At 36.3% G+C, this 16,601-nt stretch overlaps 1 protein-coding gene across 1 annotated transcript; it reads left to right on the top strand.

Moving 5' to 3' along the window:
* The first annotated feature begins 7,146 nt into the window (after positions 1–7,146).
* Positions 7,147–7,934, top strand: LOC150025614 (uncharacterized). The gene has a single exon (XM_090294135.1). It carries the CDS (start codon positions 7,275–7,277, stop codon positions 7,932–7,934), a length of 660 nt encoding a protein of 219 aa, XP_090150261.1. The 5' UTR covers positions 7,147–7,274.
* The last annotated feature ends 8,667 nt before the right edge of the window (positions 7,935–16,601 follow it).

The following is a 16,601-nucleotide window of genomic DNA, read 5'->3' as shown; positions in this document are numbered from 1 at the left end:
CGAATGACTGCATTCCAATGATCTTCACATGGAGAATTAAGAAATTGACTCACCACACTGACTGCAAAGGAAATATCAGGACGAGTAACAGTGAGATAGTTCAATTTTCCAACTAATCTCCTGTACTTCTCAGGATATGAAAGAGGCTCCCCCTGATTGGGTAGAAGCTTAACATTGGGATCCATGGGAGTATCAACAGATTTCGAATTCATCAACCCAATTTCCTCCAAAATATCTAATGCGTATTTTCTTTGAGAGATAACAATACCAGTATTGGATTGTGCTACCTCAATCCCCAAGAAATATCTGAGTTTGCCAAGATCTTTGGTCTGAAAGTGTTGACAAAGGTGTTGTTTTACATGTGAGATGTCATGGTGATCACTGCCTGTAAGAACAATGTCATCAATATATACTACAAGATAGATACACCCAGCACTCGAGTGACGATAAAAAACTGAATGATCTCCTTCACTGCGAGTCATACCAAATTGTTGAACAACATTGCTAAATTTTCCAAACCAAGCCCTAGGAGACTGCTTGAGGCCATATAAGGATTTGCGAAGACGACATACCAATCCAGAAGACTCCCCCTGAGCAACAAACCCGGGAGGTTGCTCCATATAAATTTCTTCTTGCAAATCCCCATTAAGAAAAGCATTTTTGACATCCAGTTGATAAAGAGGCCATTGTTGAAGAGCAGCCATAGCTATGAATAAGCGAACAGAGGCCATCTTTGCTACTGGAGAAAAAGTATCACCATAGTCTAAACCAAAAATTTGGGTATAACCCTTAGTCACAAGACGAGCTTTGAGACGATCAATAGTACCATCAGGACCAACTTTGATAGCAAAAATCCACCTGCAACCAACAACAGATTTCCTAGATGGTAAAGGAACAAGTTCCCAAGTTCCATTATTCTGAAGCGCATTCATTTCATCAAGCATGGCCTGACGCAAACCAGGATGAGCTAAGGCATCACCTACAGATTTTGGAATGGATACAGAAGAAATAGACGAAAGGCAAGTATAAAAGGGTTAAGATAGTCTATGGTAACTCAAAGTAGTATAATGTGGAGAGGGATTACGAGTAGAACGTATACCTTTACGAATAGCAATAGGAAGATCAGGTTCAACAGTCGGAGGTTCAACTGTAGGAGCCGAACGGGGATGAGGTGTTGGCACCAGAACAGAGTCTGCTGATGGACGATGAGACGTGTGACGACGACTATACACCTGAAGAGTTGGTGGCGGTGGCGAATCGTTAGGTGCACTAGGCACAACAAGAGGAATATTAACGTGATTAGATGAAGAAATTGAAGGAGAAGGACAAGACTTAAAGTAAAGGGAAGATTCACTGAAGGTGACATTTGCTGAAATAAAATAACAGTTTAAGGACGGTGAGAAACATTTATATCTTTTTTGTGATCTAGTGAACCCTAAAAAGACACATTTGTGTGACTTAGGAGATAATTTATCAAGACCAGGACTAAAATTATGAACAAAACATGTGGACCCAAAAACTTTGGGAGGTAAAGAGTGGAGAGGGTCATGTGGAAATAAAATAGAATGAGGAATTTTGTTATCTAAAACTGAAGATGGCATGCGATTAATGAGATAACATGCACTAAGAACAACATCACCCCAAAAACGCTGAGGAACATCACCATGGATTAAAATAGTACAAGTTGTTTCTGTAACGGCGCTTTTTTTTAGAAAAAGCTACAAACCCCCTCCCCCCATGCCATTTTCTCTTTTCTCTCTCTCTCTCTCTCTCTCTCTCTCTCCAATTCTCTTCTCTCTCTCTCTCTCTTAATTTCTCTCCCAATCTTCATCTATTTTAGAATCCGATCATACCACGTTGTAGCAGAGGAGTTAAGGAACATTTCTACCCGATCAGATTTTCAAACAGAGTAAGTTCATTTTTACTCTAAATATCCTTTGTTCTCTGTTTTTCCATAGGATTTAGTCATCAATCTTGGTGGGGTCAGTTGAGAAGTTTAATCCTCTCAACATATTATATTATATACTGAAATTTTGTTTTGTTTGGATAATTTGCATTAGGCCCGTAAATCTTGAAGCTTATCCAAACGGCAAGCAATTGAGGTAAGGGAAGCTAAATTTAATTTTTTATAGCACCCTAGGATAGAAGATCTGAATGCGGAAGGGACGTGGTCCCAATATTCAATTTTTCTTGCAGGGATGTTGTGTGTTATATATATTGGGTTGTTTGTTTATATATTATTTAAATTTGTAAAAATATTATATTTTGATGGTTTAATATTTAAGTGTTGTTTTTTTTATTTTAATTACGTTTTTGAATGTTGTGGATCGTGTTTGGAATGATATTGTATGACGGGATGGTATGGAATTGAATTCATGCATTTGGGATAATGTATGGACTGATGTTTGTTGTGTATTAAGTATTGATGCCTATGTGGTAACAGAGATCTCCGAGCTTCACTGATGATCTAAGTCACATAGACTAAGATATCAGGTGGTGAGAAGCTGATGGGGGAGTTCATGCACACCGTGACATATGAGATGCACGACTTGGGTTGTATTGAACTTACCCTGATCCTTTCTGTTGGATTCGCTGGTAATCTTTGGATCAGGTGTTAGTCTCTGGTAGGACTTACTTAATACGGGTCTTCCGGAAGACGTTGTTTGTTGAATATTCTGGATGTGTAGATCCATGTGAGATCTATGTGATTGTTTATTGTTGAGATTTGAAGAAAGTTGAATAATTTGAGAAATTGATCATGTAATTTGGTTTTCTCTTTTGATTTAATTGTGTATATTATAAAATTCTATTTTCACTAGCTTACCCTTGCTTTTCTTGTTGTGTTTGAACTGCAATGACTGTACTATGTACACGAGCAGATGACCATACAGGTGCAGGAGAGCCTTAGAGGGTTCAGAGTCTTATTTTGAGTTGTGGATATGTAAATTGTATTTCTATAAATCCTAATCATGTATTAGGAATGTTTTTGAAAAACTCCAAGTTTGTATAGAAACTGGTAGAACTTTTATTGTAATAGTTATATGTAAATTATGGGGTGTTACATTTAATGGTATCAGAGCGGTTCATCCTTAGGATAACCTGAGGGTAGTGGGTTTATTTTGTTTCTCCTGCGTGTAGATTTTTGTTTACGTCTAGCCTCAAGACTTAGTTAAAAGTTTCTAATAAGATGTTTGACAAAGTTGTTTTTCCTGAAATCTTGTTTGTGTTCGAGTCAAGTTAATTGTTATGAATAAAGATGAAAGTATTAAGAATGAAAAGAATCTTGATAGAGTGGTGAGGGTGCACACTCATGACTAGATCAAGATTATTTTCTATCTTAATTCTAAGTATCTAGAGTACATTTTAGGGATAAGTTTTGATTGGTTTTTACTTGTTTCGTATGATTATTTCTTTGAAGTTAATTTGTCTTAAAGATGTAGTTGGAAATTTTTAGTAATTTTTAATCCAATTCTTTATGTGCTTAGAAGATGGCACGTAGACCACCTACTCCTCCTCCACCAGTAGATATGCCCAACTTAGCTCGGGCAATAGAGATGATGGCAACAGCCTTGCAACAACAGAGTGCTACTATGGCACAACAGCATCAGGCCGCCCTTCATCAATTAGAAACAGCTAGATTAGCAGCAGAAGCATCTCAACTTCATCAACAACCCCATACCTTTAGTCTGAAGGATTTTTTGAGACACAATCCACCCAAATTTAATGGCAAGGTAAATCCAGATGGAGCAGACTAGTGGGTGAGAGACATAGAAAGAATCTTTGAAGCTACTCAATGCCCTGAAGAGAGAAAGTTATCTTATGCCATCTATATGCTTATTGAAGAAGCTGAGTTTTGGTGGATAGGCATGAAGCAAATGATGGAAGACAAAGGTGAAGATGCTACTTGGGAGAACTTCAAAGTAAGATTCCTAGAGGAGTATTTTCCTGATAGTGTCAGGTATGCAAAAGAAATTGAATTCATGCAGCTGGAACAAGGAAATCTTTCAGTCACTGAATATGCTACTAGGTTCAAACACCTAGCTAGATTCTACACCCAGACCATGACTGAGGCTTGGAGATGTAGAAAATTTGAGTTTGGATTGAAGCAAGAACTTAAAGAAGTGGTGATTCCTATGTCCATTAGAGATTTCCCTACTCTAGTGGAGAAAGCAAAAGTAGTGGAGAGTTTGAAAAATAGTAGCAGACTTGCTAAGCCTCAAGTGGGAGGACCTTCTAATAGCATGCCTAAATATGAAGATAGAAAGAAACCTTATTTCAAACCTCAATCTTATAGCAGTGGAAGACCCAGTTCTCAATCACCACCTAGTTTCAGATGTTTTAGATGCGGTGGGCCACATGTTGTTAGATTTTGCCCTCATCCAGTGTCAAATGTGACATGTGATAGATGTCACAGGTATGGTCATGCAACAAAAGACTGTCATGTCCAATTGGGAGCTCCAAATTCTGGCGGAGTGCAGCAAGTACAACAAAATAGTAATAAAAAACCCAAAGCTGCTGGAAGAGTTTTTGCTATTAGTGGAGCTGAAGCTTCACAGTCTGATAGCCTTGTTAGAGGTATTTGTTCTATCCTTGGAACACAATTATCTGTATTGTTTGATTCTGGGGCAACCCATTCTTTTATATCTTTTGATTATGCTAAGAAACTTAAGTTGCCAGTCCGAGAATTAGAATTTGAGTTGGTGGTATCTACACCAACAGAAGGTATTATAGTAACTTCTTCCATGTGTGCTGAGTGTCCAGTAACTTTAGATGGGCAGAGATACAAGATCAACATGATTTGTATACCTCTAAAAGATTTGGAGGTTATATTGGGAATGGATTGGTTGTCTGCTAATCATATCCTTATAGATTGTGGTCGGAAGAAGTTAATTTTCCCTAAATTAGAAGGAATGCAGGTTATCTCAGCTCATCAGTTTGAGAGAGAGATACGAGAAGGTGCAAAATGTTTTATGCTCTTGGCTTGTTCTATAGTTACTGATAAAGTACAAAAAGATATGTTTGTAGTTCAGGAGTTTATGGATGTATTTCCTGATGAGATTCCTGGACTTCCACCTAAAAGAGAGATAGAGTTTGCAATAAACTTGATTCCTGGAGCAGGCCCCGTGTCAATTTCTCCATATTGGATGGCACCAGTGGAGTTAGGTGAATTGAAGAAACAACTAGAAGACTTATTGGAGAAGCAATTCATTCGACCTAGTGTTTCTCCATGGGGAGCTCCAGTGCTATTAGAGAAGAAGAAAGATGGTTCGTCACGTCTATGCATAGATTACAGACAATTAAACAAGTTAACAATAAAGAATAAATATCCTCTTCCTAGAATTGATGACTTGATGGATCAGTTGCATGGGGCAGTTGTCTTTTCTAAGATAGATTTGCGCTCAGGTTATCACCAAATTTCAGTGAAAGCGGAAGATGTTTAGAAGACTGCTTTTAGATCAAGGTATGGTCACTATGAATTTCTGGTTATGCCATTTGGGTTGACTAATGCTCCAGCTATTTTCATGGATTATATGAATTGGATATTCAGACCTTTTCTTGATAAGTTTGTGGTAGTGTTCATAGATGATATCTTGATCTATTCTCGTACAAGGGAAGAACATGCAGAACATCTTAGAATCGTCCTGGACATTTTGAGAGAAAAACCGTTATATGCTAAACTTTCAAAATGTGACTTCTGGATGTCAGAAATACAATTTTTAGGACATGTCATCTCTGCACAGGGAATATCAGTAGATCCTTCTAAAGTGGAGGTTGTACTTCAGTGGGAACGTCCTAAAACAGTTACAGAAATTAGAAGCTTTGTCGGGTTAGCAGGATATTACAGGAGATTTATAGAAGGCTTTTCTAAAATAGTGGCTCCTTTGACCCAATTGACTAGAAAGGATCATCAACAATGTGAGAAAAGCTTTGAAGAGTTGAAAAGAAGGTTGACTAATGCTCTTGTATTGACAATCCCTGATACCAATCAGTCTTTTGAAGTTTTTTGTGATGCTTCATATCAGGGATTGGGTTGTGTTTTGATGCAGAATAAGAAAGTTGTTGCCTACGCTTCTCGTCAGTTAAAGGTGCATGAAAGAAATTATCCAACTCATGATCTAGAATTGGCAGCAGTTGTCTTTGCTTTAAAAATATGGAGACATTTTCTTTACGGAGTTAGTTTTAATGTGTTCAGTGATCATAAAAGCTTGAAGTATTTGTTTGATCAGAAGGAGTTAAATATGAGGCAGAGGAGATGGATTGAATTTTTAAAAGACTATGATTTCCAGCTAATATATCATCCTGGGAAAGCAAATGTTGTTGCAGATGCGTTGAGTCGTAAAAAGATACAAATGTCGTCGCTTATGATTAGAGAGCTAGCATTGATTGAAGATTTCAGGAGTATGAATTTAGAGGTTTCCATGTCTTCAAATTGCATTAGTTGTAATACACTTGTTATAACTAATGAATTTCTGGAGAAGGTGAAGGAGAAGCAGTTGGAAGATTCAAAATTGAAGAACTTCATGGGCTTACTAAATACTGACAAAGCTAAAGACTTCTCTTTAGGAGTGGATGGTATTTTGAGATTCAAAAATAGAATATGTATACCAGAAGATAATGAACTAAAGCAAACAGTATTATCTGAAGGTCATAAAAGCAAACTCAGTTTACATCCAGGAATGACCAAGATGTATCAAGATCTCAAGAAGTCTTATTGGTGGCATGGCATGAAGAATGATGTAGCTAAGTTTGTAGCTGCTTGCCTGACTTGTCAGAAATCAAAGATTGAACATCAACGGCCTGGAGGCATGTTAACTCAGTTAGACATTCCAGTGTGGAAGTGGGACAGTATATCAATGGATTTTGTTACCCACTTACCACGTACTTTGCGGAAGCATGACTCTGTTTGGGTCATAGTGGACAGGCTAACAAAGACGGCACACTTCCTACCTATAGACTTGAGAATCTCTATGCGGAAGTTGGCCCAGATTTACATAGATGAAATAGTCAGATTGCAAGGTGTACCCTCCAGCATAGTTTCAGATAGAGATCCCAGATTCACCTCTAGATTCTGGCAAACACTTCAAGAAGCTTTGGGGACTAAACTTAGACTTAGTTCAGCGTACCATCCTCAAACTAATGGACAATCAGAGAGAACTATCCAGTCCTTAGAGGATTTGCTTAGGACTTGTGTGTTAGATCATTTGGGCAGTTGGGATGAAATTCTACCTTTGGTAGAGTTCACTTACAATAACAGTTACCAAGCTAGCATAGGAATGGCTCCTTTCGAGGCATTATATGGAAGAAAGTGCAGGACACCTCTGTGTTGGTTTCAGGATGGTGAGAGTGTGTTAATTGGACCAGAATTAATACAACAAACCAATGAGAAAATCAAAATGATTCAGGAAAGATTGAAAACATCTCTCAGCAGGCAAAAATCTTATGCAGATCAAAGAAGAAGACCTTTAGAATTCTCTGCGGGTGAACATGTCCTTTTAAGAGTTACACCATTCACTGGTGTAGGAAGAGCACTAAAATCCAAGAAATTGACTCCTAAGTTCATAGGACCTTATCAAATTCTCAGGAGAATAGGCCCTGTGGCTTATGAAATTGCTTTGCCTCCTTCTTTAACTAACATTCACAATATTTTCCATGTATCCCAGCTAAGAAAGTATGTACCTGATCTTAGCCACATTCTAGAGTCTGATTCCATCCAGGTCAAAGAAAATTTGTCGTTTGAAGTGAAGCACATCAGAATTTTAGATTCACAAGTGAAACAACTTCGTGGAAGGAGTATTCCCATGGTGAAAGTATTGTGGGATCTCACCTCTGGAGATTCCACTTGGGAAATTGAAGAAGTGATACGAGCATCATACCCTAATCTCTTTCTTGGTAAGTTCATTTTCGAGGACGAAAATTTTTGTAGTTGGAGATAATGTAACGGCGCTTTTTTTTTAGAAAAAGCTACAGACCCCCTCCCCCCATGCCATTTTCTCTTTTTTCTCTCTCTCTCTCTCTCTCTCTCTCTCTCTCTCTCTCTCTCTCTCTCTCTCTCTCTCTCTCTCTCTCTCTCTCTCTCTCTCTCTCTCTCTCTCTCTCTCTCTCTCTCTCTCTCTCTCTCTCTCTCTCTCTCTCTCTCTCTCTCTCTCTCTCTCTCTCTCTCTCTCTCTCTCTCTCTCTCTCTCTCTCTCTCTCTCTCTCTCTCTCTCTCTCTCTCTCTCTCTCTCTCTCTCTCTCTCTCTCTCTCTCTACTCTAAATATCTTTTGTTCTCTGTTTTTCCTTAGGATTTAGTCATCAATCTTGGTGGGGTCAGTTGAGAAGTTTAATCCTCTCAACTTATTATATTATATACTGAAATTTTGTTCTATTTGGATAATTTGCATTAGGCCCGTAAATCTTGAAGCTTATCCAAACGGCAGGGAATAAAATTCTAAAAGTTGCTTGGAAAGCAAGCAATTGAGGTAAGGGAAGCTAAATTTAATTGGCGGCAACAACAAAGATGAAGGCTCCGGCAGCGTCTCCAGTGGAGGCTCCGACGAGATTCTGGCGACGGCTCCGGCGAGACTCTGGCGACGGCTCCGGCGACGACTTCGGCGAGGGTCCAGCGAGGCTCCGGCGAGACAGTGGGGCGGTGGCTGGAAAATTCCAGTGAATAGTGGGTTCACCAATAGAAATTGAACCCTAAACCCTAACCTTATGCTCTAGATACCATATTAAAGGAAAAGAAAGAATAGGGTAAATCCCTTGTGTATATTGAACACATAGGGTTATGTTTATATAGAAAAAGAAACACATGGGCTAAGCCCATTACATAAATATGAGATATCTAACAATATCTATAATATCTCATAATATCAAATAATATCTAATTATATCTACTAATATCTAACAGAGTACAAGCACAAGTCTCATGAAAGACACTCAAAGTGTTGAGCGCTTCCACATACGCTGGGCGAATTAGGGCCAGAATAATTGAAATCAAAAGAAGAAATGGTTGAGGGAATTATAAAGCATTGAGCACAAAGCATCCTTAACAAGGAAGAAAGCTTAATTTTGTTCAGGAGGGGATTGAAGCCATTATGCACCAAAGTTGGAAGGAAGGGGATTTCGCATGAGGCCAAAGTCAAGCCAAATTTCTTTTTGGTTAAGCAAAGTTAGTGTTGGGCATAACTTAGAGTGAATACCTAAAAAATTTCTGACTTTAAAGATTTCAAGAAGCCCAAGAAATGAACTTGAAACCCAAAGATTACTTAAAGATAAAGAAAGCCAATACACTGAGTGAATTGGTCTACGCTAAGAGGATGTTGAGTACAGAGAACAAGTCTCGTGAAAGACACTCAAAATGTTGAGCATTTCCACAGACGTTGAGCGAATTAGGATCAGAATAATTGAAATCAAAAGAAGAAAAGGTTGAGTGAATTATAAAGCATTGAGTGCAGAGCATCCTTAACAAGAAGAAAGCTTAATTTTGTTCAGGAGGGGATTGAAGCCATTATGCACCAAAGTTGGAAGGAATGGGATTTCGCATGAAGCTAAAGCCAAGCCAAATTTCTTTTTGGTTAAGCAAGGTTAGTGTTGGGAATAACTTAGAGCAAATACCTGAAAAAATTCTGACTTTAAAGATTCCAAGAAGCCCAAGAAATGAACTTGAAACCCAAAGATCACTTAAAGATAAAGAAAGCCAATACACTGAGTGAATTGGCCTACGCTAAGCGGATGTTGAATCTCATGAATCCCTTTGAATCTCATTCTAAAATGTAATAAATATGGACCTTGGGTTAGCATTCCAAACCATTGAGGAATAGAGGAATTGAGAGGTATACGAGAAAAATAATAAGAAAGCCTAAAAGTTGAAGACTAAACAAGACTTTGGAGGAAAGGATCAAGAGCCTGAGTTGGATAGCAACATTCAAAGGATCCATGTTTGTTGTTCTTTACCTTCTCGTACTTGAGCATTCATTGTCAGATTTCACTATGAGTTGCTAAATCTACCCTGTTGGGATTCAATAACAATGTGATATTCCTTAAGTTATTGTTGTTTATGAATGTTTTGTTTTTCTTTGAGATTCAAATTCCTTGGGTTTAGTAGTGTGCTTAATGCTCAATGGTGAGAAACGACCATTGATTGTTCTTAGAATATTAATGAGGTCGGAAGGCGATTTCATGTATTTGAACCCTATGCAATCAGTCATAGGACACAATGGTCATAGAGTGCAGAATAAAGACTTTGGTAAACTGTTGCATCTTAATGCAGAAATAAGTTATAACATTAACATATTATTCTATATAACCATATATGTTCTTTCATTCTCAGGGTCCAAAGGGTTTAATACAACTAATTAAAGTGTGAAAGAATGCAAAGTAATGAAAGTGTATACGAAATTGAAATGTATAGACATAAAACATAAACTAAAAATTTAAATTAAAAGGCAAAAAATACAATTGTGGTGAAAAACTACTAAAGAGTATGAATTAGATGCTTAAAGGAAAATTTTGTTAAATGGTTGCATAAATGTAATGCAAATTAATACTACAGTCTATCTCTAAAATAAAAGTAAAGTAAAAGGGAATGCGTGTAAAGAAACACTAAGTAAAATTGTTAGACTATCTAGTCGATAGTTATCTACAAGACTATGTAATAGTTCTACTGATAAAAATTGAGCGTCTAATGGAGAAGTAAACAACAAAAATGTAAATTGCAAAAATGTAGACCATAGAAATGAAAATTGAAAAAATATAAAATATAGAAATTGTAAATTGCACAATGTAAAGGATATGGAAATCATGGTCGATTAATCTTCAACTTTGAACGCAAAGAACCCAAATTTGAATTCATTTTTAATGAAGATAAACGAAAACCAATTGGTTTATGTTCAAAGAAATACTATTTTCAATAAAAAAAAATACAATTCCAAAATGATTTCGATGAAGAAAAAGACTTGAACAGAACATCGTCTAACATGATTTCACATAGGCTATTATCCATTTCCAAAATTTAATTCAATTTGAAAGATAAATTTTCAAAATGTAAAGCAATAGAGAAATTAAAGAGAAGAATAATCGCGAGAAGAAGAAGAATTTAAAGAACTTGAATAAAGAAAAACTAAAATGAACTAAAAACAGGGAAAACTAACAACTCTAAAACATGAAATGTAAACTACTAACTCTTGTCATGTCTAAATGTCTAAGTGTCTTTACTTTTACAACTAATATTAATTTATAGGAAGCATTCTTCAAGCAACAATAGAAGACTTTATCAAAGAACTTTAAACTTTTTCTCAAGTTTCTTAAATGAAACTGGAGAGGTACTCTCCCAAGGAAGGTCCCATGGTTTTGAGAACCTAGGAGAAAAATACTCTGATTTTTAAGACATTGAGGGAACAAGAAGATATGGAAAAATTCAATTCAATTCTCATTCAAACGGTTCAAAGTGATTAAAAGCGAGTAGGCCTCTTATGGATGATAATGGTGGTCACGCCACTTGGAGTGGTGGGATACTCCAAGATGAGTGGTGAAGAGCGGCCACTTAAAGTGCACAAACACCCAAGATAAGACCCAAAAAAAGAGAGCATTCAAGATTCACTCAACACTTTGACAAAGTTTCTTTTCTATTCAAAATTCAATGTGTGAAATACATGAGGAAAGGCACTTTATTTATAGTAGAGAGTGTCTTGGAGAGCAAGATAAAGGGGTAGGGTTGTCATTTGTGAGAAACCTTCTAGAAGGTAGGTCAAAGAAACCCTAAACCTAGGTGCACATGTCATGAAAGGTGGGCTTGGAACAAGCCCAAATTACTAAGCACACCCTACTCTAGCTTATTCTTCTATTTGGTACCTCTAAAGTGATCCCAATTTATTTTACATAAACTTGTCTTGTGAAAACACTAGAAGGAAGAACAACTGGTATTATGGTCTATGCTTGGTTCTTCTTCTGTTGAGGCTTTTCTGATGTTTGGTGGGGTTTTATCTTGGATGCTGAGATGATTGACTTAATTGTAAAATTTCTGTTGTGTCCTTGGTTATCTCCTTGTCTAATTGAGTTGTATCATGCCCCCCAAGTTGAAAAGAATTCGACCTAGAATTTAGAACTTATGTAAATAACATAGTTAGTTTGTTCACAAAGAAGATAGAAATATTTCTAGATTTGGGATGTGAAGCCAACTTATTTTTATTAAGCTTTGGGAGTTCATATGGGTGAGTTTTATATACAGGTCATGTTTGGAAAGAATATTTGGGGATGAAATGACTTTTAGGTGAGAATCCTCTTAGAAAGTGAGAATCTTTACAAGGTTATTGAATATCATCCCTAAACTTCTTTATCAAAATGGAAAGTATTTAGAATGATTAGGTAATGAAAAAGTTAAGGAAGAAGAACACTTTGGAGGTGTAGTTTGTATTTTTGTATGGGTCAACATGATTGTTTTTACGGCAGGAGGTGAGATATTGATACCCGTTTTATCTTTTCTTTCTTTATCTTTTTCATTTTATCTTTTTGTTTTCATTTTTATTTTATCCTAATTAACCTCTTTTGGAGAGAGGGGTTTGAACATAATCTTGAGCCCTTGGAAGTTGAAAGAAATTTTATTGGTATGACCATCATGTAAAATCTTTCTATCATATTGCCAAGGCCCTCCCAAAAGCACATGTGTGGCTTCCATTGGCACAATATCACATAAAATTTCATCTTTATATTTTCCAATGGAAAATGTTATGAGGACTTGTTTATTAACCATTATTTCACCACCTTCACTAAGTCATTGTACCTTATAGGGTTTTGTATGAGAGATAGTGAGTAATCCAAGCTTCTCCACTACTCTTGTACTTGCCACATTAGCATAACTACCTCATTTATGATCTTGGAACATAACTTGTTGTTGATAAGGAATCGAGTGTGAAAAATATTTTCTCTTTGAGTGTTATCAAAAGGTTTTTGAATAGTACCCAACATTCGCCTTACCACCAATAAGTCACCTTCACAAGGTATCTCACATTCGTCCTCACGTTGGGTTTTTGAAGAGGAAGGGGAACTAGCTCTAGATGATTGGGAATTATGATTACTCACGACTATCCCCCCTTTAACCATCATTGTTCTTTTACTTGGGCAATTAACAGCAATGTGTCCAAAACCTAGACATATAAAGCATTTTTGACTTGAGGTTTTGGTGGGTGATTTAGGAGTAGAAGGTTTATCTTTAAAATCTTTATTATGTGGGGTGGTTTCTTTTGAGAAATTGGAAGGAGAATCTTGGTTTTGAAATTTGTTTTTTCCCTTCCAAGATGATTTGTAAAAACATCATTATGAGTATTTTTAAAAGATTTTTCTACAAAACTTGTGATTTAACCTTGATGGCTAGGTGAACCAATTTTTTCAAAGAAGTATACTCATACAATTTCACAACATCTATTTCTCGTTGTAATCCACTCACAAATCTAGCCATCTTTGACTCTTCACTTTCATGCAAATTGATTTTAGTCAAAGTTACTTCTAAATCTTTAAAATACTCGTCTACACCCTTAGATCCTTGATGAAGTCGTTGGAGCTTCAACAAGAGTTCCTTCCTATAATGAGGAGGAATAAACCGCACGCGCATGCATATTTTTAAATTACTCTAAGAGACCACGGTTGGCCTCTTGTTTAGCCCAATGTCCATTACAGTTTGATGTCACCATTGCATGGCATAGTCCTCAAATTCTAAGGAATCTAACTTAACCTTTTGGTCCTCTTCGACCTCATGCACATTAAAAGTTTGTTCTACCTTAGCTTCCCATCTTAGATATACATTTGGGTAACTATCCCCATTAAAACTAGGTAGTTTTACAAAAGGTAGGGTCTTCTTTGGTTGTTGATGATGGAACCTAGGTTCATTATTTTGCACTCTCCAATCTTCTTCTTCTTGACTTCCATAGTGCATGTAATGTCTTGTATCTCTTCTAGGTTCCTATCTCCTCTCACGGTTTTGTCTCACTTGTTTATCCTCTAGCCTTTGCATCCTTTCCATAAGTTGTCACATTTCTTCTTCCTTATGGGCCAAGCTCCTCTTGGTATCCTCAAGCTCCCCCAAAAGACATGCCTTTTGAGGAGATTGTGGTTTGGAAGATTCCCTTGAAGATAAATTATGCATATTTGTGCACAACAAAAGTTAAACAATTAGTTTTTAACAACAAATAATGCATTCACTCACGTGTATCACTCGTTATTTAGTAAAGGATGGAAAAAAGGGTAGAATCACTCAAGAAAGGTTTTCAAAAATGTCAAAGGGTTTATACTTGGTAGCAACACTTCAAGTGAAAGAGGTCAAAGCTCTTATCACTTGCTCATGCAAAGAATCTCCAACAAAACTTAAAGAGAATTTAATGACAAGCAAGAAAAGTTTAAAGAAAGAAAGTTAAACCAAAATGGATGATGATGACAAAACTTAAACAAGAGAAACAAGAAAAGCACTTATGAAGACTCAAAGAAACTTACTTGAACTTTTAACTATGAAGTTTTGATTTTCTTAGAAATTGTAAAAGCAAGACGGATAAAATTCCACAAATATGAAAACAATTTGCCATATAAAAAGAATCATCTTTTGTAATTGAATTTTGAAATGTGAATATAGTCAAATTGTTTCTTTTGTCTTTGTTTTTATGGATTCAATAGCTCCACATTCCCGTCATGCATATTTTACTTCACTTTTAAATTTTCACAAATGGATTGGGATTCATATCATGTGATCACTTGAATTCTTTGTTTGGAACTAAATCAACAACCACTTAAACAAATTCTTATTGTTTTTTTTAGTTCTGCATAATTTAAAGCAAAGTAAGCAGAATGGATTTAAAGACTCATAGAACACTAAGAACATAAGACTCAAACAAAAATAGGTAAGGAAAGAAAAAGAATGACACAAATAATTCAAAAGCAAAACTTAAATTGATTAATGAATAAAAAGGCGGAATTGTAAATGGCAAGAATTTAAAGGAGGAATTAAAATTGCTTGAAGATAAAAGCAAAATTGAAATGTGCTGAAAATTAAAGGCAGAAATCAACTAAAAAACAATTAAGCACAAGATAACCATGCTCTGATACCACATGATGTGAGTTGCTTTTAAGAGTGCACATTTTATGGATTGCACTTTGTTTATGGTTTTAATTTTTAAGCAGAATATGGTGATAAACCCAAAGAAGATTCTCACTGGACACAAACTTAACCAACTGGTTAAGTAAGTGTGAAGGTTCACTTTTATAGGGCAAAGAGAAAACACAATTATATGGTGATGATTATGTAGAGGTGCAGAATTAAAGCATATAATGGAAAGCAACAAGATGTAAAAACCAAAAAGGAAAAGAAGAACACAAGAATATAAGAGGAATGGAAATGGTGCAAGGAAGGTAGAGATAAAGAGATAGAGGAATTTTATGGATAATGATGGTGGTCATGCCACTTGGAGTGGTGGGAGACTCCAAGATGAGTGGTGAATAGCCGCCACTTGAAGTGCACAAACACCCAAGATAAGACCCACAAAAAGATAGCACTCAAGACTCACTCAACACTCTGACAGAGTTTCTTTTCTATTCAAAATTCAATGTGTGAAATACATGAGGCAAGACACTTTATTTATAGGAGAGAGTGTCTTCAAGAGCAAGATAAAGGGGTAGGGTTATCATTTTTGAGAAACCTTCTAGAAGGTAGGTCAAAGAAACCCTAAACCTAGGTGTGCATGTCATGAAATGTGGGCTTGGCACAAACCCAAATTACTAAGCACGCCTTACTTTAGCTTATTCTTCTATTGGGTACTCCTAAAGTGAGCCTAATTTATTTTACATATACTTGTCTTGTGAAAAGACTAGAAGGAAGAACAATAGATATTTTGGTCCATGTTTGGTTCTTCTTCTGCTGAGGCTTTTCTGATGTTTGGTGGGACCTTGTCTTGGATGTTGAGATGACTGAATTAATTGTAAAGTGTCTGTTGTGTCCTTGGTTATCTCCTTGTCTAATTGGGTCGTATCAACAGACCTCTCCAGGTACAATGAATTTTTACACCTCTCTAGAAGCGAGTTTTCAAACCTCTCCGTGAACAAGTATTCAGACCTTTCAATGTATACCAGTCTTAATCTTCCCTCGAGACTAAGACCTCTCAAGATAAGAGAAAAACACTCTCAAAGAGAGAACAATAAAAGCTCACTAGGTACAGTTCTAAGGTGAAGGATTTACAATTTTTAGCACACAACCCAATAAACTAAATGCTTTATGTACAACAAATATAAATTGTTGAAACGCTTTGAGACTCTTTTTAAAATTCTTTAATGGTTATTGTTTCTTCTTCGACATGTAAGCCTTTATATATCCTTAGAAATAATGACTGTTGAAGCTTGCAAATTGTACTTCCTCATTTTGGCATTGGACGCTCTAAAAGAAAACTTCTATGCCAATATATGGAAACCAAATTTAGTACTTGGCTTGAAATATTACATCTTAATGCAAAAGCAAGTTATTGTAAGTCAAAGAATTAATTATGATAGTTTGTTGTTCTAGATAACCATGATCAAGGAATTGACTTGGTTTGACCATAAGGAAAAGTGAACTTCAATAACAAGCTTTTATAAATAACAATAGCAA

Source organism: Phaseolus vulgaris, chromosome 8, assembly GCF_051622355.1.
Source record: "Phaseolus vulgaris cultivar YP4 chromosome 8, ASM5162235v1, whole genome shotgun sequence".
NCBI lineage: Eukaryota > Viridiplantae > Streptophyta > Magnoliopsida > Fabales > Fabaceae > Phaseolus > Phaseolus vulgaris.
This window is presented reverse-complemented; position numbering and strand designations above follow the sequence as displayed.